The 24,572-nt window shown below is 49.2% G+C and overlaps 1 protein-coding gene across 6 annotated transcripts in view; it reads left to right on the forward strand.

The window, feature by feature from the left end:
- Positions 1–24,572, forward strand: part of VAC14 (VAC14 component of PIKFYVE complex) — a 214,505-nt gene that overhangs the window by 41,544 nt on the left and 148,389 nt on the right. For all 6 annotated transcript variants that reach the window (XR_004375754.2, XM_075073743.1, XM_032795394.2 and 3 more), the window contains 2 exons: positions 7,584–7,728; positions 9,660–9,725. Coding sequence is in view for 5 of the 6 variants with exons in the window: in XM_075073743.1 (XP_074929844.1) it covers positions 7,584–7,728; positions 9,660–9,725 (211 nt within the window). In the remaining variant the exon portion in view is untranslated. The remainder of the gene's footprint in view (positions 1–7,583; positions 7,729–9,659; positions 9,726–24,572) is intronic.

The raw sequence follows: 24,572 nt of genomic DNA on the forward strand, positions 1-24,572 counted from the left end.
AGTGTGTTTTGGGGGCGGGGGCTGAATTGTGCAGGCTTTCCTACTCCTGAAGTCAGTGGCTGCTTGGCTTTATACAGGGAAGTGAAGCTCAGCTGAAAGTAATGAGGTTCAGTCCTTACTGCCTGCTGCTGGGTATAGGTGCCCCTCCCAAAAAACAGTGAGGAAGAAAACAGATTCCTGACTGAATACCGGTGTTGCAGGCAGTGCCGTACTTTACCATCTGACCTTGGCTTCCACGTTTCTTCCCCTCTCAGCTGCAGATGCTGAAAGTCCATAACTTTTTAGAAGTGGGCAAGAGTGGGGGGGAGCAGGTTAGAAAGGTTCCTTCTTCCCCTTTGTGGGTGTCGGTATCAGGATGGCAAATCAGCTGATGAGCTCCAGATTGGGTGTATCTACCGAAGGCCACATGAGCGAGAGAGAGAATTGCTCTTTAGAACAACTGAAGAGAACAACTTTAGAACAACGTGTTCAGGATGTTTCAGCTGCTTTTTTTGATATCACTCTTAGCATAGAATGGAATGAGCAATCAAGCGCTTTGCTCTGTATACTTCTCTAGGCACTTAACTTGCAGGTCTCCTACTAGGGGCTGCAAATGGAGAGGCAAAACCAAAGTAGCAACTGAAAAACCAGTGTTGGCATCAGTGGAAGATGGTGAGCAGGACGAGAGATGTGGCTACAAGCCTTCAGGCAGGGGGAAGGTGTTCCTACTTCCCACTGCCAGTTCAGTGTCTGAGAAGCTGCACAGTATTGTGTCCAGGTTGCTGAAGATGCCATCTAAGAACGCAGAGAAAAGGAGGGCTGCACGTTTCACCTCTGGGCGTGTGTTGCCTTGTTGGAACAGAAAGTGATGCCACCCTAAAGCACAGTGAACGTTCAAAAACTCTTCAACAATCACTAGTCTCATGGGTGACTGAAAAAGGATCATGGGTCTTGGTAGAATATCAGGAGGACGATCGCTATGTTCAGCTACATAAGCATGTAGAAGTCTGCACTGAGTGCCAGGAGCACTCTAATGGAAATAGAATGTCTTCCACAACCTTAGAATCTGCTAAGCCACATCGTTTGTAGGCAGGTCGAAGGACGTTTGGGAGGGATTTCATAGAGTCAGTACCGGACTGGGACTCTACCTTCAGTCTTGGTGGAAATCTGGCTTGATCGAACAGAACTAGAGACACTGTGAAATCTGCCATAACTTAGCAACAGAATTGATTCCAAAGATCCCAGACCATGAAGGGGAGGTTGAAATCTGCCTGCTGGAACATAATTCTGGTAATTCCTTCTGTCAGTCTTAGGTGCTAAGAAAAGACCTGGTTGTCTTATCCCACCTCCCAAAATGGCTGGACATCAGTGCCGGTAAAATAGCATAAAACAGGGTAGCTGAATTCAACATTTGACTATTCTTTGAGCCCTGGCCTCCTGTCCAGCTCGCTTGGCCTCAGTCAGTCATGGTTTTAGCTCATTCCAATTGGCTTAGCCCAGACTTCATAATGGGCTAGGTGACTGTTCCTTTGTTGGCAAGGATGTGTATTGCACATCCCAGTTCATCTGACGGTAATGAGGGCTATTGGGAGCAGTGGTGTGGTGCTGCTTCCCACCCCTCCCTGCAGCACAAGCTCCTTACCCTTCAACTGCGGATCTGTGGGGGAGTGAGCTCCCAATCCCAGCTCTGCAGACTACAATACATGGACGTTGTTTAGGTTGCGTGGGCTATAAATGACCCCCCAGTGCTCAGTCTCTTACAACTCATCTGCAGTATGTGTCTTGGGGGACTGGGAATGCCGCCTTCTCCAGTCTGGTCAGATGTTTTATTTGCTGCTCCGCCTGGAGGAGAGCAGAGAGGAGCGGCAGCCAAAACATCACTTCCCCCCCTTTAGACATGAAGGTGCGTGGTGTGTGTTAGGGCAGCTCTGGGCTGACCCCCATATAAAATACCTCTTCTGCTTGTCCAGCGGTATAAGTGCACGGGAGCCGGCAGCAAATGGTGGAGTTCATGCACCAAAGAGCATCCCATCTAAAAGCAAGAACGTGGGCCCATTACCACGCTCGGGGGCATGGTAGAGTTGGAATGCTTTGTGAGGCAGGTGCTTTCAGAATAAGGGGCTGAGATGACAAGCACAACTTGCTTGGAACTGCCTTCATGGGACTGGGGGGAATGAATGTAGAAGCTGGTGAAGAAGACAAAGGAAACCCTTGGAAGGGCCTTTGGCGGAGTGTGAGGTGGGGACAGGCTGTGGGAGAAGTTATCCAGGGGTAGGAGGAGCAGGTTTTGTGGAGCAGAGGAGAGTGCTGAAGGAACATAGTTGCAGCCTGCCCACTAGGTTCTCCTAATGCACCTGTCACGATATCTAGGAATCCTCATTCTAGCGTTTAACTAGCTGGGTCTCTAGGTCATGGCAACAGGAGTATTTCCATGTCCTCTTCAGATGGTGAGGGAACAGTTAGAGCCTGCCAGGGAAGTGAAGAGCACTTTGCAGCACATCCACTCCCTAGTGTGAAATCCCTCATTAGTCGGACTTTAGTAGGGTTGTGGGGCCGTGGCTTTAAAAAAAAAAAAAAAAAAATGGGAGGAGGAAAAGCTTTGGGTTTCTGCAGACATGTGTTCCTCCAAAATTTTCCTCTGTCATCAAGGCCTTATGTACCTAGGTTAATGGGCCACACTGGTCCGAGAACAGCAGTGTTCTGGTTTTCAAATGGAGGGCATGTCCACTTCACACCAAGGGGTCCATGCATACATCCTCCTGTTTTGATGCAGCATGGTCGCGGTATAGGGATTGGCCTGAACGTCTGGAGATTTGGGTTCTATACTTGACTGTGTGATCCTTGGGCTCTGTGCTTCTGTACTTGGACTATAAGCTCTTTGGGCAGGGTGTCTCACGATGACGGTATGATGTGCAGAACAGAGACGGGTCCCCCCCCGGGGTGCCACCTGGAACTGGGGTACCACTGAGCCCGCCTGACCCAGCAGCCTGGGCTCCCTTTACACAGCACTGCTGTGACCAGTCTGTCAAGCCCTCTCCCACCCTCCAGTCTGCACCTTCACCAGCACACACATAGCTAGAGACACATTCAGACGCTGTGATCAGCACTGCAAGGGAAGGCTTCAGCTAAGGAACTTCCCCGCTACTTAGGCATGCACCCCCCTCTAGAGAATAAACCCAAAATTATATCGACTTTTGCTGCACAGGGAACTGTACAGCGTAAGCTCATGAAATTTGCCCCCTCCCTCAGTATGGAGAAGAAATATACAGCTGCTTTTTACCCCAAGTTAAACTTCCTCAGACTGGTTCGTGATAAAGCAAAACAAATTTATTAACTACAAAGGAGATTTTAAGTGATAAGGGATAGCAAACAGATCAAAGCAGATTACATAGCAAATAAACAACGCAAATCTAAGCTTAATGTACTAGAAATTGGATAGGAGTAGCAACTTCTCACCCGAAATAGTGATTTGAGCTGGTTGCAGGAATTCTTAAGCTGTCCTTGCTTGCAGTTTGAAATCCCCAGGTTTTCCTTTCACAGGCTAGAAATCCCTCTAGCCTGGGTCCAACCCTTCTCCCCTAATTCAGTTCTTGTTCCTCAGGTGTTTCCAGGAGTCTCGTTGGGCGGGGAGTCAGTGAAGAACTATGATGATGTAATTCCACTGCCTTAAATAGCTTTTGCATATGGTGGGAACTCTGTCTCCAAGCCTGGCTCCCACCTCCAATCAGTGGGAAAAAACACTGGTATTCCACAATGGAGTCAGCACCAGGTGACTTAATACATGTCCCTGTAGGGTCATAGCAGCAGTGACTCGAGGCTGTTTGTAGTGTCCTTAAAGAGGCTCCCTAGGAAGGCTCCTGGGTAGGAGATTAGCTTCTTCTAAGACCTATTGTTCTCCCTAATGGCCCTTCCCAGCCAGCCATCTAGACTGAGAATCTTTTGCCTAGTGGGTGTTTCCTAGGTGTAAACACATTTGTAATAGATACACAGACCATATTCCTAACTTCAGATACCAAAATGATACATGCATACAAGTAGGATAATCGTGTTCAGTAAATCATAACCTTCTCAATATCTCACATGGCTTATCTTGCACAAAAGACATCGGAATCATGCCATACTCTTATTATAATATTACTGTGAAGAATATGGGGTGTAATGCCACAGCCCGATCCTGGTGCACTTAGTTACGACTGTAGTCCTAAAGTATGGTTTTCTGGTTAGGGAGTGTGGTCAGCTACTCAAGCGTTGGAAATTGCAACAAACTAAATAGCCAGGGAAGCACTGGGGGACGGGCGGGTGGGCTAATGGAGAGAGACAGGACCACTCACCTCTTAGTCACTGGCTCAAAGTCAGCCCAGATCAGGAGAGAGTGAAAGCTGTTACCACCTTGCCAGGCACCCAGGGGATAAACATCTGTATCATTACAATCATAGGGCTCTCAGCTCAGCCACATCTGGAGCAGGGTGACCGACCGCAGACTCGCTCCCGTCTTCTCCTCAAACACACTGATTGCCTACGTTTGAAGGGTTGGCCTGGCCTGGGCCTTGAGCCCCTCCTCCAAAGGGTTGGAAACCTAACGGAGAGAGGGGAATGGAGATGGGGTATGAAAGGGAAAAGCAATAGCTGAAGATAAGAACAGAGGGTGAGTGGAAGGGCCCAAACAGAAATACCTTGAAGAAAGCAAAGGGTTGGGAAACACTGTTACAAGGAAACCAGGCTGAAGAAGATACAGTAATGTACAAGTGGGACCAGGGAGAGTGAAGGGAGAGTAACTTTAGTGGTTTGTGTTTTTAAATCTGTTTTAATTGTGGCTTGGATGTTCTCACGCCAAAACAAATGGGAACCCCGCTCCCCGCTTTCCCCAGGGAGGGAGTGCTGGCTTCTGTGTGCATCAGTCGCCATTAGGCAGCTTGAGAACCCATTCATTTTCCCTTTCACAAGTTGATAAATATGCACTGCCACTGGCACTAATAGGCAGCCCCGCTGGCTGTGGAGGGGGGCGAAGGAGTGAATGGCTTTGAAGCTGAACTTCCCACTGCTACATGATGCCCTGGGAGGTCAGGGCAGAGGCATGGTGGCAGGGCCATGCGAGGGCAAGCTTACCCTGAGGCTGCCCACACCACTCCTGGGGATGAATAGAGCGCTCTAGTCTCAGGCCTGGCACATCTCGCAGTGCTGAATTCACAAAGGAAAATGTGCTTCCCTTAATACAGTACCCAGAGCGAACAACGGATTGAAATCTAGGATGATGAGCTAGCCAAAGCACCTGCCCTGGCCGAGATCTCAGTACTGAGAGCCTGTGTCATGGCCGAGGAGGGTCTGATTAAAGCGATGCCATTGTTACTGCAATGAAACACCTGTGTCAGGCTTGCTGTGGCTTAAGGAAGAGCAGAGAAATGCGTGGGCATGCTGCAGAGCATGGTGCAGCAGGGTGTTACTGAATCCAGGGATGTGGGATTGTCCACCCAAAGCCTGCGCCAGCCCTGCTCTGCCCCAGGGATGCTGACAGCAGGACGAGAGCAATGAACATGGGATATAGATGGCAACCAGTGAGCCTGGCTGACCCTCAGCAGAAGCTCAGTCTTGCAAGGCTGCAGATGGAGGCTGCTGCCTATACCCACTGGTGATTTGGCACCTGATTTCGGAGCTCTGTAAGAGCGTTGCCTTTGAGAATGGCTGGTCTTCCGTGGGCTGAGAACTGGTCTGTGCTTTGTACCGGCCTTGCCAAAGGGGTCAAGCTCATTAATAGGCTCGCTTTCTCAGAGTAATGGAGACAGACTTCTAAAAAATTTACATGAGGAACTTTTGCTTCACTGTGATCCATTACCCAACTCCGTTCTAGCAATCTACCATGCTGGCATGCACTGTAGCCAAAGTTTTGGAACTTGGATTTGTAAAGTTAGATTCCAAACCTAATTTGCATGCTTAAATACAGTAGCCTGATATCCAAAAGTGCTGCGACCCCATTCGGACCTACCTCGCTTATGCTCCCCTGACTTCTCCCTGGTGAGGGCTTGAAATGCTAGATCAGCTGGCCATAGCTGCTGCCTCTGCCATCCTCACTAACCTCGATCAGAAACCTGAAAAAACATCTGACAATTCATATAGCTACTAGAGGGCAAGGATCTCCCTGTCTCACCCTTAAACTGCCTGTCCAGGGGAAAATCAAACCCTATGAACCAGCAGTTTCTACAGAGAAATTTGCCCTTTAGGAATTCCCATAAAATAAGCTGCAGAAAAATTCCAAGCAAATGAGAGAGCCACCATGAGTTCAGCGCACAGTTGAATAATTCAGTCTCTTAGAAATCCCCTGTATGTCCTGGAAGGCAAGAGCGCATCAGCCCTTCTGGGTCTTCAGAGCATCTTCTCTTGGGCATCTCTTTCAGCCATCTAGCCTTGAATGTAAAACTGGGCCCCAGCCATCAACTCTGCCCCACCCCTGAGATCCAGCCAGCCCCAACAGGAATGGCTAGAGACAAGATTCCTCATATGGAACTCTTTGAGAGAAAGCTTTGAAAGCTTTACTGCTGGGGGAGGAGAATACAGATGCTGGGAACTCCTAGGGCTCCAGGTAGACTTTCAGGTCCTAGTTGAAAACTGGAGAGTCATTACATCCAAAGGAGGGCAAAGTTTATCTGGCAAATGCCGTTATTGGGAGTCTTGCAGTGCAAGTTCTTTGGACTCGCGATCTCTCCGCTATTCAGTTAGCCCCTTTGGGGCAGAGGAGGTGGTCATGCTGGGGTGGAAGTTGAGGGTTTTCTGGTCTGTCTGTGGTGATCGTGGAAATCGTTTGGTAAACTTGAGTTGTTGTGAATTCAGCCCTGGTTGATCGTACCCGAAAGCCATTGCCTCTCTGACCAATTGCCAGGGGCCTTTGGGAAAAGTTGGCGCTCTCAGGCCATGGTCTAGTTGAGTAGGTGTCCCCATCATAGAAACAACTGCCACGCGTGGCACCAGTTGGGCCCCTTGTTAGGAGTCATGGCAGGAAGGTTAATGGAGACCAAGTGCCTTGGCTCATTGACGTGGCCCCTTCAAGGCACCTCTGAGCCACCTGGCAGGGTCAGCGTGTGGGAATGCCTGTGCTGTTCCTGCTTGGACTCTCAATGCATCTGGCACACATTACTTTGTTATTTGGAGCCCGGGTTTGATAGCCTTTGGCTGTGTTGTAGCATATTCTAGTTTCTCTACCTAGTAACTGCCGTGGCAGGTCCCTCAAGTGCAGTGTCCTGTCAGATGCTTTAGAGGAAAATTCAAGAAACTGTAATAGAGGCAGTTATGGGACAACCCACCCCCAGGAAAACTTCCTCCTAGCAGGCTCTGCCTGTTCCATCCGCCTTCCCCCCCCTCCACCCCCCCCAATGCAGTGGGTTCCTGGTTAGCCAGTCCATTAACTCAGCAGCTCTTGTCAGTTGTGGACTTTTGTGAAATTGCTCCTTCGCTCTTACATGTAGCTCTGAAAGACAGCAAGCGTAGGCAGCCAGGGTCACCTGCCAGTTGGTGTGTGGAAGAGGGGACGCTGGGGCCACACTTCTGGGCTGGAGCAGCATGGGGACACGTGCACACACAAACTACTGTCTTTGTGCCCCTTGTTTTCTATGCAGCACTGAGCGGGTCCCGGTGACCCTTAACCTCGATGGGATAGTGCAGGTGTTGGACTGTCACCTTCACGACACAGCCATCGGGATGATGACCAGAATTGCAGTCCTGAAATGGCTCTATCACTTGTACATCAAGACTCCGCGGAAGGTAAGTCTGGCTTGTGAAACCACTGGGGCAATATCCTGCTGCCTTTGCGGAGCTGGTTGGAGCTGCTTGGTCTCAGCCTCATTATCGCTGACCACTTGTGTCTGTTGCAAAGCCAGTCCTGGCTCAGTGCCTCAGTGATATTCTGTGACCAGCAGGGGTCACTGCAGGTAGGGAGGAGGTGCACTGGCAGAATTGTATGGTGGAGCCCTTGGCTGCAATAGCAAGGAACCGCTGCAGAGCTAGAATAACGGGCGTGCTTCAGTTTAGCGCATTGAGGTGCATTGGCAGACATAGGGCTAAGCCACTGGGGTTGTAACTCCAGCAGAGTGCTGCATACTTGGCTCTAGTTACCGTCTTTGTTCTCAACAGAGTCCTATCATCAGCTGGGGGCCTTCCTGCGCTTTCTAAAAGTGCCACTAGCCTAGCTGGGCTGCAGTGCGTTGAAGGCAGCTCTAGCTGCAGAAGATGGTCCGTACAAACATGAGCAATACTCTGGCTTTCATCAAAACGAGCCCTTCTGACATTAGGGACCTTAGTAGCACGGGTAGGCAAACCGCTGCTCCTGGGGGAGGGATAAAAACCCAGCTGAGCCTCTGCCCTGTTTCTGAACCAAACACCAAGCTTTGGGTTCACTTGGAAGTTACCTGTTCTGCTGCCAGTTATCACACCCTCCCAGCCCTTCAGACTCATGTCCCTTGCCACCACCTTCCCTGGGAGGAGAAGGCTGCCACAGACCTCCCATATGTACTTCTGTAGATCTGTTAGCAAGAGGCCTCTGAAAACTCTGCTCTGCCCAGCATCTCTGGGGTAGACCTGGGCTGGCTTCTCCCTTAAAGCCGCATGTGGTTTCTGGGGCTCTTCCTTCAGGGCTGAAACTTCTGACTGCCTTTGCAGGTCATTGGTTCCCATTGGACGCTGTGTAGGACTCTGGGGGCAGGCCAGCCTAGCAGGCATCGTGCTTGGCACAGGGGTTCTTCCCGTTAGACAGGCTTGAGGGGGAGGGAGGGGAGCGAAATGTCAGTAGGTTTGGAGAAACGCCTGGGAAGCCCATCTATCGAGATGAGCCTCTATCACTGTAAGGAGAGCGAGCTCTTGGGAGGTGGTGCTATAGATGAATTTAGGCTTCTGTGATGGTAGGTGTCCAAATCAAGAGACGCAGTCCATATCCTGAGCAGCTTGGCCGGCAGTTACAGCACATCTGCGGAATGATCCATGCGTGGATATTAGTGAACATCGGGGCTTGGCAGGGGTTTCCAAGAATCCTCTGCAGAAAGAGAAGGGAAGGGGCTTGGCCTTTATAGATTGCGAGGCTCTTCCAAGAGAAGGTGGAGGGGAAGACACTCCCTCTTCCTTCCCCCGGGGTGCTGCCTACCCTAGATCAGTCCTAGTAGGATATTTCATAAGTTCTCTAGCGGGAGCAGCTGCCATCATTCACACTGCCTGCTGCACATCAGGTCTTGTTGACCATGTGTCTAATCAGACAGGAGGTGGAATCTGAATCGATGCCATGGTGGCTGCAGCTCCTCATGAAGAGAAGCCCAAAAATTCACTCCAAAACTACACGAGTAAATAAGAAACCCTTCACTTGTAAGTCTCTTCTGGCCTTTCCTCTCTTGGGAAGGGTGGGAAAGTGACAGTGTCCCACACTAGAAATTTGCCTTCTCATTACATAGATATGGAATCAACTCAGCAAACAAGCAACCGTGTGTCCTTCTGGGATTGTACTTGTTGGCCTAATGAGTTAGCTACTGATACTGGCAGCAGAGCTCCTGTTTCGATCCCTACTTCAAAGAGCTTGTCAGCGAGCAGGGAGGGGGATTTCCCAAGTAAAATTGAAAAATGCCTGCAAAGCTGCACTAGGATGGCTCCTGGTGTGTGAGAGGGGATACTCCAGACTCTGTGTGACTGAGGCCATGTCTCTCTGGTTTCAGATGTTCCGGCACACAGACAGCCTCTTTCCCATTTTGCTACGGACATTGTCGGATGAGTCAGACGAGGTGAGTGTAACACCTCATATACAAACCCCCTTGACTGTGCTTGCCAGCTGTCATGCTCTCACCTTAGCTTTGGGCTAGCCCAGACCAGTGCACCAGTTCGCTGTATCAGCTCTTCTCTAGGTATGTCTACACTATGGGATTATTCCAATTTTACATAAACCGGTTTTGTAAAACAGATTATATAAAGTCGAGTGCATGTGGCCACACTAAGCACATTAATTCGGCGGTGTGCATCCAGGGTCCAAGGCTAGCATCGATTTCCAGAGCATTGCATTGTGGGTAGCTAAGCCATAGCTATCCCATAGTTCCCGCAGTCTCCCCCGCCCATTGGCATTCTGGGTTGAGATCCCAATGCATGATGGTGCAAAAACAGTGTCGCGGGTGATTTTGGGTAAATGTCATCACTCAATCCTTCCTCCGTGAAAGCAACGGCAGACAATTCATTTTGCTGCCCTTTTTGATTGCCCCTGGCAGACCGCTATCAGCATGTAACCATGGAGCCGGTTAGTATTTATGCACCGTCACCGAATGTGTACTGGAGGCTGCTGACGACCGGTACTAGCGAGCGCGTACACAGCCAGCATTCATTTTGCCTGGTTGCAAGGTAGACAGAACAGTTAACCAGCCCTATACTGCACATCTGCAGCTTGGGAAATGGCGATGACGGGTACAGTCAATTGTATACCGATCTGCTGCTGTCAGTGGTGTCCTGGCTGGCCTCACGGAGGCCGGCTGGGGACGCATGGGACAAAAGGGAATGATTCCGGGTCATCCCTTCTTTATATTTGTGTCTAAATAGTCAGTCCTGCCTAGAATATGGGCAAGTCTACTAGAGAACCAAGAGCACAGTCGCTCGGGTCAGAGCCCCAGATATCCACAGAAATGTGAGGTGCATTGCCATTCTAGGGTGCCCCTGCAACAACCCACCTGTTGCTTTCCTCCTCCGCCACCTTCGGGCTACCGTTGCAGGTCCCCCCATTTGTTTGATGAAGAATGCAGGATAAGAACACTGACTTTGTAGTGTAGATAAAATGCAGGGGGAGGCAGCCTCTAGTGCTATGGATAGTCCAGGCAGGACTCTCCATTACTCATTAAAGGGTGGGGGTAGGAGAGCACAGCCTCCCGCTGCTGTGATGAGGACGGTTACCAGCCTATGCACCATCTGCCAGGACTGAATCGCTCAGGACACAAAGCTTAAGAAAGGGAATGACCAGGGTCATTCCCATTTTTGCCCAGGCGCCCCGGCCACCTCACTGAGGCCAGCGGAGCACTCACAGTGTTGATGCAGAGGACGGCTATCAGTCACTTGTACTGTACCGTCTGCCAGTGGGGGGAAAGGGGAGAGGTGCTACTGTTTAGCGCTGCAGCAGCCTGTTTACAGCAGCATCCAGGTAGACATTCGGTGGACACTGAAAAGAGGCGAGAAACGATTTTTTTCCATTCTTGAGAGGAGAGAGGGGGGGTAAATTGACGAGATATTCTCTGAACCACCTCGACAGTGTGTTTGACCTACAGCATTGGAGCTCATCCAGGAATGCAAGTGCTTTTCGGAGAATGCAGGAACTGTTGGAGAGCTGGAGTCCTCAGCCCCCTCCCTCCTGAGCGTCCATTGATTCTTTGGCTTTCCGTTACGCTTGTCACACAGCCTGTGAGTCCGTGCTGTGGCCTCTGTCTGTCATAGCCTGGAGATTTTTCAAATGCTTTGGCATTTGTCTTCTCTAATGGAGCTCTGATAGAACAGATTTGTCTCCCCATACTGCGATCAGATCCAGTATCTCCCGTACGGTCCATGTTGGAGCTCTTTTTGGATTTGAGACTGCATCGCCACCCGTGCTGATCAGAGCTCCACGCTGGGCAAGCAGGAAATGAAATTCAAAAGTTCGCGGGGCTTTTCCTGTCTACCTGGCCAGTGCATCCGAGTTCAGATCGCTTTCCAGAGCGGTCACAGTGGTGCATTGTGGGATACCACCCCGAGGCCAATACCGTCAATTTCCGGCCACACTAACCCTAATCCGACATGGCAATACCGATTTCAGCACTAGTCCCCTCGTCGGGGAGTACAGAAATTGGTTTTAAGAGCCTTTTATATTGTTATAAAGGATTTCGTTGTGTGGACAGGTGCAGGGTTAAATCGGTTTAATGCTGCTAAATTCGATATAAACGTGTAGTGTAGACCAGGCCTCTGGCTCTGCAGGATTGTCTAGCCCTTGTGGCTGCAGAGAGTTCCCTGCACGTGACCCAATCCAGTGTGTCTCACTGAGTCTCCTGACAAACCCATCTCTAGCTGTAATTTCACCAGCTCCCACAGTCAAGCCTGAGATTACCCCCGTGACTCTAGAGTGCGAACTTCCCTACTCCCCTCGGTAGGCTGCTGAGCCTAAAGCCTGGTGATAATCTGTTACTGACTGGCCATGAGGGGTGAGTGCCTCTGCTGTCTCTCGCACTGGTCTGTGGCAGAGGTGGGGGGTGGGGGAGAGGAGCGGAACCAAGTCACCCAGCACAAGGCCAACCTAGGTGGAGGGGCCTTTACCTGGTTCATAGCTGGTTACTTGCCTGACTGTGTGGTTTCCACACTGCCCAGCAAAGGGTTACAGAAGGATAACTCGTATGCAGGAACTAGCCCACTGCTATATCGTAGCGGAGAGGAGGCCCCTGCAGCTTTTACCACAAGGTAGCCAGGCGAGGTCAACCCTCTACTCGCTTGCCCATGGCTGGCTTGACTTGGCTGCCTTGCAGTCCCTTCTCTCCACCAGGATGTTGCAACTCGATGGCTGATGTGTGATGTGCTGTGGTTAACACGCCTTTCATGCCAGTGCGGGTATAGGCTACTGTGGCAGCCAGTATTTTATCAATCAGACTCAGTGTTACATTTAGCTGCTTTCAATGTCCTTTCGCTCAGAAATCAGACGCTACCTCGTTATTTGTGCCTGAGGGGGATCGTGAGAGTGGGGCGATTGGGCCTGGCTCGTGTGCTGCGGCAGTGCGAGGCAGGCTTAGCAGCCAACGTTGGGGTTGTGTTGGCCTTGTGTGCTGAGACTTTGACTAGCAACATGAGGCAGGAGCAGAGCTGAGGAGGGCCTTGCCCTGCCTGGTCGTGTGAATGGCAGGTGTCTTGACTTACCGTGGTGTTGCTTAATGGCTGAGGCTCTAGCTTTAGAGCCATGTAACACAGACACCTGAACCAATATACCAGGGTAACCTGCTACTGCCAAAGGAATACAGCAGCTGGCAGTACTGCCTGCAGTGGTAAGAACTAGGGCCTAGGTGTTGGACTCCTGGGTTCTATTTCTGACTCTGAAGCTGACCCCCTGGGACATTGGGAAAGATGCTTCACTTCACTTCACTGACCTCTTGCCTGTGAAATTGGAATATTTACCTCAAGGCAGGGGAGGGCTTGGATTTTAACCTGGGTGAGTGATGCACTTTTGACCTCTTTAGATGAATGAAAGTTCTTGTCTGCCAGCGATTCTTCTTGAGCTGCTCCTGCTGCAGAGTTGATGACTCTGCACCTTGTAACGGGAGTGTGTGAGGTCTCTTCTGCCTGGCATTTTGCTGGGTCTCTCTGCTGATTGTGGGGGAAAGACAAGGTTAGCCTCTCACCTGTCAGCAAGAGTGTCTCTGCCATGAGCAAAGTAAGTGTCAGTATTCCAAAAAGAACATGCATGCTCCAGTCTTTGCTCCCTGCCTTGGGCCCAGCAATTGGGCCCTGACCATCAAAATCTTCCATCCTTAGAGGTTTTTAAGGCCCAGCTTGACAAAGCCCTGGCTGGGATGATTTAGTTGGGGTTGGTCCTGCTCTGAATAGAGGATTGGACTAATACCTCCTGAGGTCCCTTCCGACCCTGATAGTCTATGATTCTATTGTCACTTCCTGGTGCCTGGCTTTTGGCATTCTGGAGGCACTTTGCTTCCTGTCTAACAAGATGCTCCCATTCCTGAGTGCTCCTTGGCTTTTCCTTGGCTTTTCTCTGCCTCACCCTTCCCTGGTCCATTCTCACAGCCCCTAACATTCACCTCTTTCCCTTCACTACTTCATCAAGCACTTTCTGCATTAGACGCTAGTGGATCTGGCAGTTCCATCAGAGGCAGATACCATTTCTAACTTCTGATGCTAATGTTAGCCGTGTTAGAAGCCAGAAGTGCAACCAGTGTTAAATGCCTAATGGACATGGCCCTGCTAGTGGTCTTTGGTAGACTCATAGTCCAGACTTTATCAGAGAACTAAAAATCATGAAATACCAGCTTTGGACTGCATGACTAGGAAGGCAAAGTTGCCCAGCCTGGAATAAATCCTTGGTTAAGGGCATTGTTGAGAGATGGGGAAAAATAAGTAATATCAAGAGAATGATTTGTACACCTCTACCTCAATATAACGCGATCCGATATAATACGGTAAAGGAGTGCTACAAGGGGGCAGGGCTGCACGCTCCGGTAGGTCAAAGCAAGTTCAATATAACGCAGTTTCACCTGTAACCTGGTAAGATTTTTTTGCTCCCAAGGATAGTGTTATATCGAGGTAGAGGTGTACTTGCAAATCCAAGCGACTGCATGGCTGCATTTCATACCGGGCTGCTTCTGAGGCAAGCATTTCCAAAGCATCCCATCTGCATGTGCAATGCTCTAAAAAGCCCACAACTTGCAGATAGACTCTGGCTTGGCAGGAAATTGCAATGAGTCATGTTTCTGCATTGCTTATTTTTAAATATTAAAAAGAAACATAATTGGAAGGACCCCGGTGATGCATTTCCTCCATGTGACATAACTGGGAATGGCTCAAAAGTAATTTGAAGATGATTTATTTAATCCAGCCTATTTATGTAAATAGATTTTTACTTAGGAAATCCGTAAAAGATTCAGTCCATAAAATAAGACTGCTCAGCTGGCTTCTAACCTGCTTTGTTCGCTTCCTGCTGCAGTGGAAACGGGAATGCCCGAAATAGCCTTTTTGAAGGGGTGGGAAGAGGGAGGAGATTGCTAATGTGACTGTGCAGTAAGGGAGTAGGATTCAGTTTCTGACACTCCCACAGGTGGCGCTATAGAGCCTCAGGGTAGCTTTGTCTTTAGGTCAGGGGTTCTCAAACTTCATTGCACCACAACCCCCTTCTGACAATAAAAATTACTGCATGACCCCAGGAGGGGGGACCGAAGCCTGAGCCTGCCCAGCCTCCCTTGCCCCAGGCCGTAGGGCCAAAACCCAAGGGCATCAGCCCCAAGCAGGGCACTTATAACCTTAGCCCCACTGCCCAGGTCTGAAGCTCTTGGGCTTTGGCTTTGGCCATGGGCCCAGCAAATCTCAGCCAGCCCTGGCGACCCCATTAAAAAGGGGTCATGACTCTCGGTTTGAGAACCGCTGCTCTAGATTTACTCCCTGCTCTAGAATGTTTCACAGCAGCCATTTGTGAGCTATGACTTGTCTGTAGGGTCTGCGTGAATCTGGAGCAGATGCACAGAGCCTTACCAGGGTTTCTAAGTACGCTCGCATCGCGACGTTCGCTTTCACCTCTCCAGTATGTTCTAAGGCCACCAGGGCAGGAATCTGGCACCTTGTGTTTAGAAGGCTGCACACACCATGTGGTGCAACATCAAATGCACAGTCCAGCCTTGTACTGGCTAGAAGCTTGAGCATTCTTCCTGTGGCCCCACACTTCCCTGGGGGAGGTGGCCCGTTGGCCTACAGTGTGACACAATGGAGTGCAGTGTTCCCTGCCCAGGGGTACTTGTCCCCTCAAAGAGGAAGCAGCAGTGCTAGCCACTGATCCTCCAGGTGGTTAGAAATTGTCCTGCTAGCACACCCTCCAGCTGATTTTGGAGTGATCGTCCTACGCTGAAGGGATGTCTGGCTTCTGAGGATCAGCACGTTCAAGGTGTCCACACAGTATTTAATGCCTTGCTGCTGCAGCCCAGTCCTCCTGAGCTGCTCCTAAATGACTCCCTGCATGTTCCCAAGTGAGTTGTCCTAGAGTAAGGAAAGAAATGCACTTGATGAGACAATGAGGTAGGAGTTGATCATGTTACATGTTGTTCACCCCCCACAAGTCTGACTTGCGAACCGGATTTGCCAGACCAGGTGTTCCCCACAGGACAGCGCCCAGTATCTTAGGATACCCCGTAGCTTGCTGTGAATCATCGTTGTGTCTCATCTCTTCGTTCCCTCTCCCCACCCTGACCCAGCTCTTAGAATCCTGCTGAAAACAGTCAGTAGAGCAGAACCAGCCAGGTGATATTTAGAGACAGCGCAGCCCAGAGTTAGTGGCACTGTAACACAGAAGAACAATTTGGAATGAATTTGGAGCAGGGGTTTCCCTTTCTGGAACTCCAGAGCAGCAGATACAGTAGCAAGCTGGGCAAACCACTGATCTAAAGCCTTGCACAGTTTTGTCATTGTAGGTGTCACTAGTTCAGCACAAACACTCAATGTTTTTCCTTGCAGTTCTGCACCTGTTCAGGCTGAGGGATTTTTTAACATGGATCAAGTTTGATCCAGTCTTCTCTCTAAATGAGCTAAAATCTTGTGTAGTAAAACCCAGCTTTTATGGAACTCAAGACTAAAGGCTGTATTGCCATAAGACTTCGTTAATTTCCACTGGAAATATAATTTTAAATATGCCCATTTCCTTGCAGCATTACAGTGCAAACGTTGCAGCATTATGCTAGGGCATGAAAACCTGACAGTGAAACTCTGTAAGTGGTGAAACAGGCGAGTTTCATTGTCAAGCTGAGGAACACCACAAAAAACAAATGGTTTAAAGCCAAGGAAAATGTACATTTGATCTTTATAATGCTTCAGTTTAAATATACTATTGACTTCTTTAATGGTGTCTTGGAAACCTGTTCTTCAAAAATGATTAAAGCTTTCGAACTCCCATTGTAATACCATTTCCTAATTCACCCGAACAAGTAGCTTCATGCCTGACGCTGCATATGCTGTATCTTTTCACTTAAAAAATTTTGCAAAGACAGCGAGGACTCCGGTGGCACCTTAAAGACTAACTGATTTATTTGGGCATAAGCTTTCATGGGTAAAAAAACCCCACTTCTTCAGCTGGAAAACCTCACAGGAGTTAAAGTTACATTCTTCTTCGAGTGCTTGCTCATGTTCATTCCATGTTAGGGGAGTGTGCGCCCATGTTCACTGTCTTCGGAAATATTTATCCTAGTGGTATCTGTGGGGCTGGCTCTGGAATCCCGTGCTCATGGGATAGGAGGGATAGCTCAGTGGTTTGAGCATTGGCCTGCTAAACCCATGGTTCTGAGTTCAATCCTTGAGGGGGCCATTTGGGCACTAGGGTAAAAATCCTGTCTGGGGATTGGTCTTGCTTTGAGCAGGGTGTGGGACTAGATGATCTCCAGAGGTCCCTTCCAACCCTGATATTCTAAATAAATAAATAAGTATATCTCCAATCATTTATTTAAATTTATCTCCTAGAACTGGAAGGGACCCCAAAGGGTCATCGAGTCCAGCCCCCTGCCTTCAGTAGCAGGACCAAGTACTGATTTTGCCCCAGATCCCTAAGTGGCCCCCTATTATTCTATGTGCCAGTATACTGGGCCCTGCTGGCCCTGTGCCCTGTCAGTTCCTCCTTTCCACCAGTGATGGTGGTTGGAATGTACCTTGCTTTTGTGAGTCCCATAGTAGTTCATGTTGCTTGGACTCTTTGAGGGACAGCTGGCTGAAAGCCCTGTTGATGGAGGCTGCCCCGGTCCCCATGTTGGAACTCTGCTGCTCCGACTTGGCACTGAGCCCTTTGGTATCTGTGCAAACTGCTCCACTGACACTGGGACCTTCCTGGCGCCGCTCCCCTTCTCCTGTGCCTAAGAGGAGGCATAAGAAGTCGCGGTCTGACGGAGGTCATTCCATGGCACCACGCATGGCTACCTGGGAGTCCCCGCAGGAGCCGAGACCTATGCAGGGCCACTCATCTTCCCTAGAGCTGCGTCTGGCAGTGGTCAGTTCGCCTAGGGTACCGAGATCAAATTGGGAACTGCCACCAACTCCCAGGAGTGGTTGGGACCCACAACATTTCCTGGCCCTTTCAACACCAGAGGACTTTTGGGTTTCAAGAGACTTGATGTCCCTCCCTGTGCCACCCACGTCTCGATACCCAGGCCCATCCTCAGAAGACTCCTCAAAGGTGGTTCTCTAAAGAGAAACCCGCAGCAAGACCGCTAGCTGCACCTCTGACATGGCACTGATCCTCAGCCCAGCACTCCCCATCACCATGTCGTCACTCACAGTTTCTGCCCTCCAAGCACCGTGAAGTATGTCTCTGGCACTGAGACACCAGTCACCGACCTTGTGGTGCCGCTCCCCAGCCAGCCACAGCTCTCAGCACGTGATTGCTTCTGCTTCAACCTGGTCTCCTAGGGAGGAGTCCTCCTTGGGGGGTCTGAGAGTGAGCCCTCCCACCTCTGAGGCATTGCCGGCACTGGTCTTACGGGTTGAAGCCTGCGACAGGCCCGACATTGGCTCCCTAGCCACCCACTCAATGGCCACATCATCAATGGGTGTATTGGACTTCTTGGGGGTGCCCTCCCATGCCGGGCTCATATTCTCTCCAGGCACCCATGACAGTTAACTCTGAGCGCACCGCCGGGGATACTGCTTGTGAGTCACCAAACATGGAATCGACATAAGAAAAAACGGTTACCTGCTTCTTGTAACTGCTGTTCTTCGAGATGTTGCCCTTATCCATTCCTGACCCATCCTCCTTCCCTGATGTCGGAGTTGATGGCAAGAAGGAACTGAGAGGGCACAGGGCCAGCGCTGCCTAAAATACCGGTGCATGAGTGCAGGGCTCTAACGGGCACCAGAGCCAGGCCTATGGATACCACTAGGGGGAAGATTTCTGATTGTGCACGCAGCACGCACGCACCTGACATGGAATGGACATGAGCAGCACATCTTGAAAAACAGCTGCATGAGGTAGGTAACCATTTTTTCCTTGCTCACGAGTTTAAATACTCTCCCCTTTCCTCCTCCCCCCACCCCCCCAAGAAAAATCTTAAATGATCTGTTCAGGTGAACATGGCAAACTTAAAGTTCAGGGATAGTCTGAAAAAACAAATCTGTGAAAATGGCATTGCTGAGTTTCTTGTTTCCTTCAATGACTTCTGCTCACTTTATATGTAAATATCTATTTTTTTCTTGCCACATAACTAAGAGCATTGCATCATCTCTGTGGGACGGGAGTCTGGCTGGGAAATGTTCTCTCTGCCTAGTGCATCATCACTAGCAACGAAGGCTCTGAAATCTGGAGCTTGAATGAGTTAGTATGTTTGAGATGCGAGTCTGGATAGAATCAGGTGTCACACTGACTTACCCAAGGCCACAGAACAAGAATTTTGATTCCCACCCAGTCTCAGATGCTCACCCTTCCAACAGAGACTATTTTTTATTTCCACTTCGTTTTACTGCTATTAGAAGCAAAGAGACTTCAAAAGATGTAGCCTGATTTAGGGTGTAGTGGTGATATTAATTTGGATAATATTGAGATTTAATATATTTGTATTTGATTTTAATAATAATTATTAATATTAATTAGTATGGGTCTTAGGCTTGCCAATCTGTTTGATCAGAAGATAAAAGCTCTTGTCCTGAATCAGTCTCCACAGAATTTACCAAGGACCCCCAGGGAGTATGATAGGAAGCTGACACTGAGACAGATGGAGCCTTAAAGACTTTTTATTAAAATTAATAATAGTAAGTAAATGGTAAAATACCCAGAGTTACAAAGTTACAGTTGCATTACTGCTATTCAAAAGATAAACATGATGATATAGTATTATATGCAACAAAGCTTTGGTTAACATACTCGCACCCTTCCTCAATAACCTGGTGGTAAGAGAGACAGAACCAGCCTTGCAGTTCAGGTTTCTCAATTCTTGAGTGAGGGATGCAGTGCTTAGAAAATACTAAGAGCTATCAGAGCTGACCAGGGTTTACTTGACTAACTTAAATCACAACGTAATAAATTAAGAATAAAGCTTAGGGAAACCAAGCTTAGTCTATTCATTTGAAACTTGAAGTTTAAGAAGAACAAGTACAGCCTACTAATAGTAGCAGTCGTCATAGATAGCTAGGATAGATAGAGTGGAGGAAGTAAGTGAGAATGGAGATGGCGTAAAGTGAGAAATGGAGATACGCTATTGAGGTGGGTCACCTCTTTTATAGGGCAAATGCTGGAGATCCTTCCTCTTATGCCCAAATTTCATTTCTCACCCACAGATGTTAGGCTGCACGTACCCCATAGGCTAGTATGTATGTATGCGTGTTGGTGACAGGTATGTACGCACATCAGTCTCTGGTGGTGTACTTGTTAAGTCTGTGGGTACAGCATTGAAAACCCCCATGCCATTCTTCACTGTCTATTGGTCCAGGTAAAAGATCATGGACGCAGTTGTAGGTACTCCTCTATTTAGGCAACACGATATAGGTCAACTTTGCTTTCTGAGTAAAAGGTCTTAATCTAGATATGCTAACTTTGCCTTAGCTTAACATACAGGGTATGGCTGTAGGTCTCTTGCATTACAGCCGAACTTAGTTTAAAATAAATCTATAAACCTATTACAATAAACTAAAATTAATATATCTATATATGTATCTGCAAGCAAGCAGGTTAGTCCTATTGCCTACAAAGGAAGCTGTGTAACGTGGTTAAAATGACTTTGTAAAGACTGCACTTCTTGTTCAGATCTTCTCCCTGTGTATTCAGAGCTATAGCCAATCCTTGTGTGAACAAAGGCACATTTTTACACCAATCGCTACAGATTCCCCAGCCATAAAATAGGGATGGTGCCCACCTCCTCCCTCAGCTGCTTTGAGGGCTAGTGCTTCGATCACTTGGAACATGAGAATTACTTTGTGCTAAATGGTTCTTTTAAAATTCATCAGCCTAAGGCAAGCCAATTGAGTGGGCATCAGAACAGAGGAGAGATCACAAAGTGAATGATCCCAGTGTGGCATGAGGACGAACTGGCTCCAGTTCTCTTCCAGTGAAGAGCAAGGAGAAGATACAGGTATCTCAGGCAGTACCTACCTTTTGGGTCAGTGGTGCCTGCTATTAACTGAAGTGCCAAGTCAGTAGATGGACTGTTAGTCACTCTGAATGGCTCCTTCAGAAATCCCCTCCAATGTGGGCATGAATTTCCAGAGAATATCCATCCTTTCTCATGAAGCAGCCAACCGTTCAGAAGGAGAGAGGCCTTTGGAGGCTCCAGGGAGAGAACACAGTTACTTTTGACAAGTCAGTTGGTAGTCCGTTATTTGCGTGGGTGGTATGGTTGATTTAACATTACCCCAGATTTCCAATATTCACATCTGGGGAGGAAAAAATAAACCTGAGGACTTGCCATATAACTTTCAGCCAGCTGTGAAAAGGGTGGTGGCTTTGTGTTAAATATGTTATGCTGTTAATGTTAAATGTTAAACCTGAGGGGAGGGGAATCCCTGATGAGTCATGGAGAATTCTCCATTTTGCTAAAGTTTGTCACCTCGTTTCCCCTGCCCACTCACCCTAACCCTGACCCCGCTCCCCTGTGCTGCTAAGCTGCCCACCACCAGCCACCCTCCTTGCATGCGTCTCTGCAGCCCTGCAGCGGTACAAATCTTGGTGCACTGCCTGGTCGCTCTAAAGCCCAGAGAACTTCTCCCAGTGCGGCACGGATTGCAAACACAATGACGCTAAACAAAAACTTTCGCAAAAGTGAATGGCTCTTTGTTCAGGATGCTTTTTAGATTTGCTCTGTTGGTTTTAGACCCGTTGTGCTGCAGCTTTAAGCTTTCAACTTGCCATGGCCAAAATATGGGACCCCATGTGAAGCAAAGAGCATAAAATAAAGGGCGCACCAAAAGGAGAGTACAGGGAACTTAACATGACCTGAGATTCACTTCCTTACTCCTTTGTTCTAGCCTCAGGCCTCACATTCAGCTGTATTGCTTACAGAGCACCCGAAGTGCACTAGGTGCTTCACAAGCACGTCTGCCAAACAGAATGCCTGCCCCAAGGCTCTTTCTGGGGGTGGGTTGGCGGGGTGTCCATGGGCTGCAGTAGCAAGTGACTGATCAGTGAAGCTAGCATGTGGGGCTTGTTAATTTCTCATTTGTATAGACAGCCTGTATGTAAATGCCTGGCTTTTTAAGTGTGATAACACCTTATCTGGCGAGAGGGAAATCGACGCAAGTTCTGCGGGAGCGAGATGCACAGCTGTTACAGGTCTCATCTGCTCTTGGCTCCGGTCAGCTCTGTACAGTAGCTTCCTCCAGGCCTGGGGCTGAATGCTGACAGCTTGGCATTCTAAACTGAACGGTGTGGTGTTTACCAGCAAGGCGAGGAAGGGACACGTGTGTGTGTGTGTGTGTGTGTGTGTGACTTTTGTTGTAATTGTATTTGGTGACAAAACTTCCTGGGAGTATTGAGCTCATTAGGGACTGATTTTGGGGGGATATTTGCTTTCAAGGAGGCAGGGAGGCCAGCTTTGCATTCACCGCCACCCCCAGCCGCCCTTAAAAATAGCAAAGAAATTCATTCAATCAGATGTAAGTTGGATCCTGGAAGATGATTGCAATCCAATTTGACACGCCTGCAAGCAGCACTTCCGTATGGGATCCCTGATGGAGGCAGGTGTGGGGATGCCCTTTCCCAAGACCCCTCACTCGCTGAGACTGAAGGACAAAGCAAGGGCACTGCCAGGAAAACTGTGCATGAGCCTCTAGCGATACAGAGTGGCGGCCCAGGTGGAAGACATGACCAGGAAGCTGCCAGCTGTGCCAGTAGGGCTGCAGTTATTTGAACAAGGCAGCCTGGCATCCTTCCCCCACCCCGCCCAGAAGCCGGGTATATGCTTTAAACTTCTGGGGATGTTACTTCAGCCTGTGACATGGGAGATTTCAGCAGATGTTGATCATGGCATGTCTTAAAATGAGCTGCTGCAGCCTGCGGGGGTTGCAAATGGTGCCCTTTGCTGTCATTACCTAGTCATGGTGTCCTTGTGTTTTGGAGACAAGGCAGGGTCTGCTGGTTAAAGCATGGCATTCGGACTCCGGCATCCCTCGTTCTGTTCCTTTGCCACTGGCTTGGTGCTTTGAGGCACAGAAAGGTGGGGCAGTTTCTCCACATGTACACTGAGGATGTGACTTGCCTATAACAAGTGTGAATTCACTGGCTTGTCTAAGCAGCCCTGAGACCCCAGGCTGGGCAGAGCAGAAGGGTCAAGTACTGTCAGTAGCTGGTGCTCCAGCCTTCCAGCTTCTTGCTGTCCCACCCCAGACCCATCTTTGTGCTGCTGGTTTTTATAGTGCCTGCTGCCTAGCCCAGCACATGATTTCACTGACCGTCCTACGATGGAAGCAGCCTTGGCTCAGTCCCAGTTGTCCTGTGCTCTGTGGCAGTCTCCATCTTGTGACTGGTCACATGCTGCCCCTGTATCAGGAGGAGGGATCTGGGAGAAAGGCAGGTGTTTGCAGATGGGAAGCCAAAGTGGCTTCTAGCAGATCTTGCTGTCTTGTCCCTCTGCTCCCAAGAGGTTACTTATGCTGATTGACATGTTGCTTATTCATGTGACACTGCAGGCATCATGTCTCCTGCACAGCAGTGCAGGGCGGGCAAGGTCTGACCCCTCCAGGCCACCCTACAGTTCAGATCTCTGTACTGGTGTAGAACCGAGACATCAATGGGCCCTAGTGCTGGTGGTAGCAGTGCATTCGTACCCAGCCTCTGTGGCGCTCTGTGCACCATCTGGCATCAGATGAGGTGTGAAACTTTCTGTGCACTAATTACACATGTTTCTAAAAATCTGCCTCAAATGATCTGGGCACCCATCCCGAGAGATGACAGGTCTGTCATGTTACAAAATGGCTTCAGTCCTATCAGTTTGCCCTCGGCCAGCTACCATCATCACTCTCCTGAAGGGCTAAAGGCTATTGCTGCTTGATGTTGAGATTTTTTTATTGCCCAGATATGGCCTCTCTGCTGTATGCATTTCAGCCCTAATGCCTTTCCTTGCCTATTTGCTGTCTCACTGTATAGCAGGCTTCAGTTTCAGAGAGTTTGAGGGGAGCAAACTTTGTGTGCATTTCTGCATCAGACTTTGCACATAGAGCTACCACAGTTGTGTAGTCAGGTATTTGTGCACACAGGATCAGCTAGGGAATCCATGCCACGCTTGTGTGCAGCTCTTTGGGTAGGGGGGCTTAAGTGTACCGATTCTTTCGGGGATGGGGAGAAACTTCCCACTCCTGTGCCCCCCCCATCCTCCCCTCCTGCATCTTCTTCATTATGAAAGAAATTTGGATCAGGGTTGAACTGAAGCAGAAATTTGGTAGCAGTGAAATTGTCTCAGTTGGAGGGCAAAGGTCGCCTTCCCCTTTCTTCCCTGTGATGGGGGTCTGAAAAGAGGTACAGTGAAATTGTCGTGGGAAGATTGATGGGGGTTTCTCTTTTAACACTGATGAGGAAGGAATGCAAGTTTACTTTTCACACTGCCTTGGTTTGGGGGCTTGCCAGCAATGGGGCTCTCATTCTTGGCTCTTGTGCTGCCTTCCCTTGGTTTCTTCTCACCTCCCACCCCTCCGGCCTGCATTTAGAAGAAAAATAAATTAAAAATCCCCCAAACCTCTGAATGTGTCGGGAAGAAACCTCGTTGCCCACTGTTACAGAATGAGGCTGCATTCAAGTCACAGCGCAGCCAGCTTTCGTGTGGGATGAATAGCCACTGCCCTCAACACCGGTATGTGCCCTGATTCCTAACCACCCCATGCCAAGTGCAGTGGAGCTCTGGCCGGCATCTCACCACTAGGGGTCCTTGGAGGGCTTTGTTCTGTGCAGTGAGGCTCTGACAGCCTTTCGTTCA

This window comes from Chelonoidis abingdonii, chromosome 19 (genome assembly GCF_003597395.2).
Source record: "Chelonoidis abingdonii isolate Lonesome George chromosome 19, CheloAbing_2.0, whole genome shotgun sequence".
Lineage (NCBI taxonomy): Eukaryota > Metazoa > Chordata > Testudines > Testudinidae > Chelonoidis > Chelonoidis abingdonii.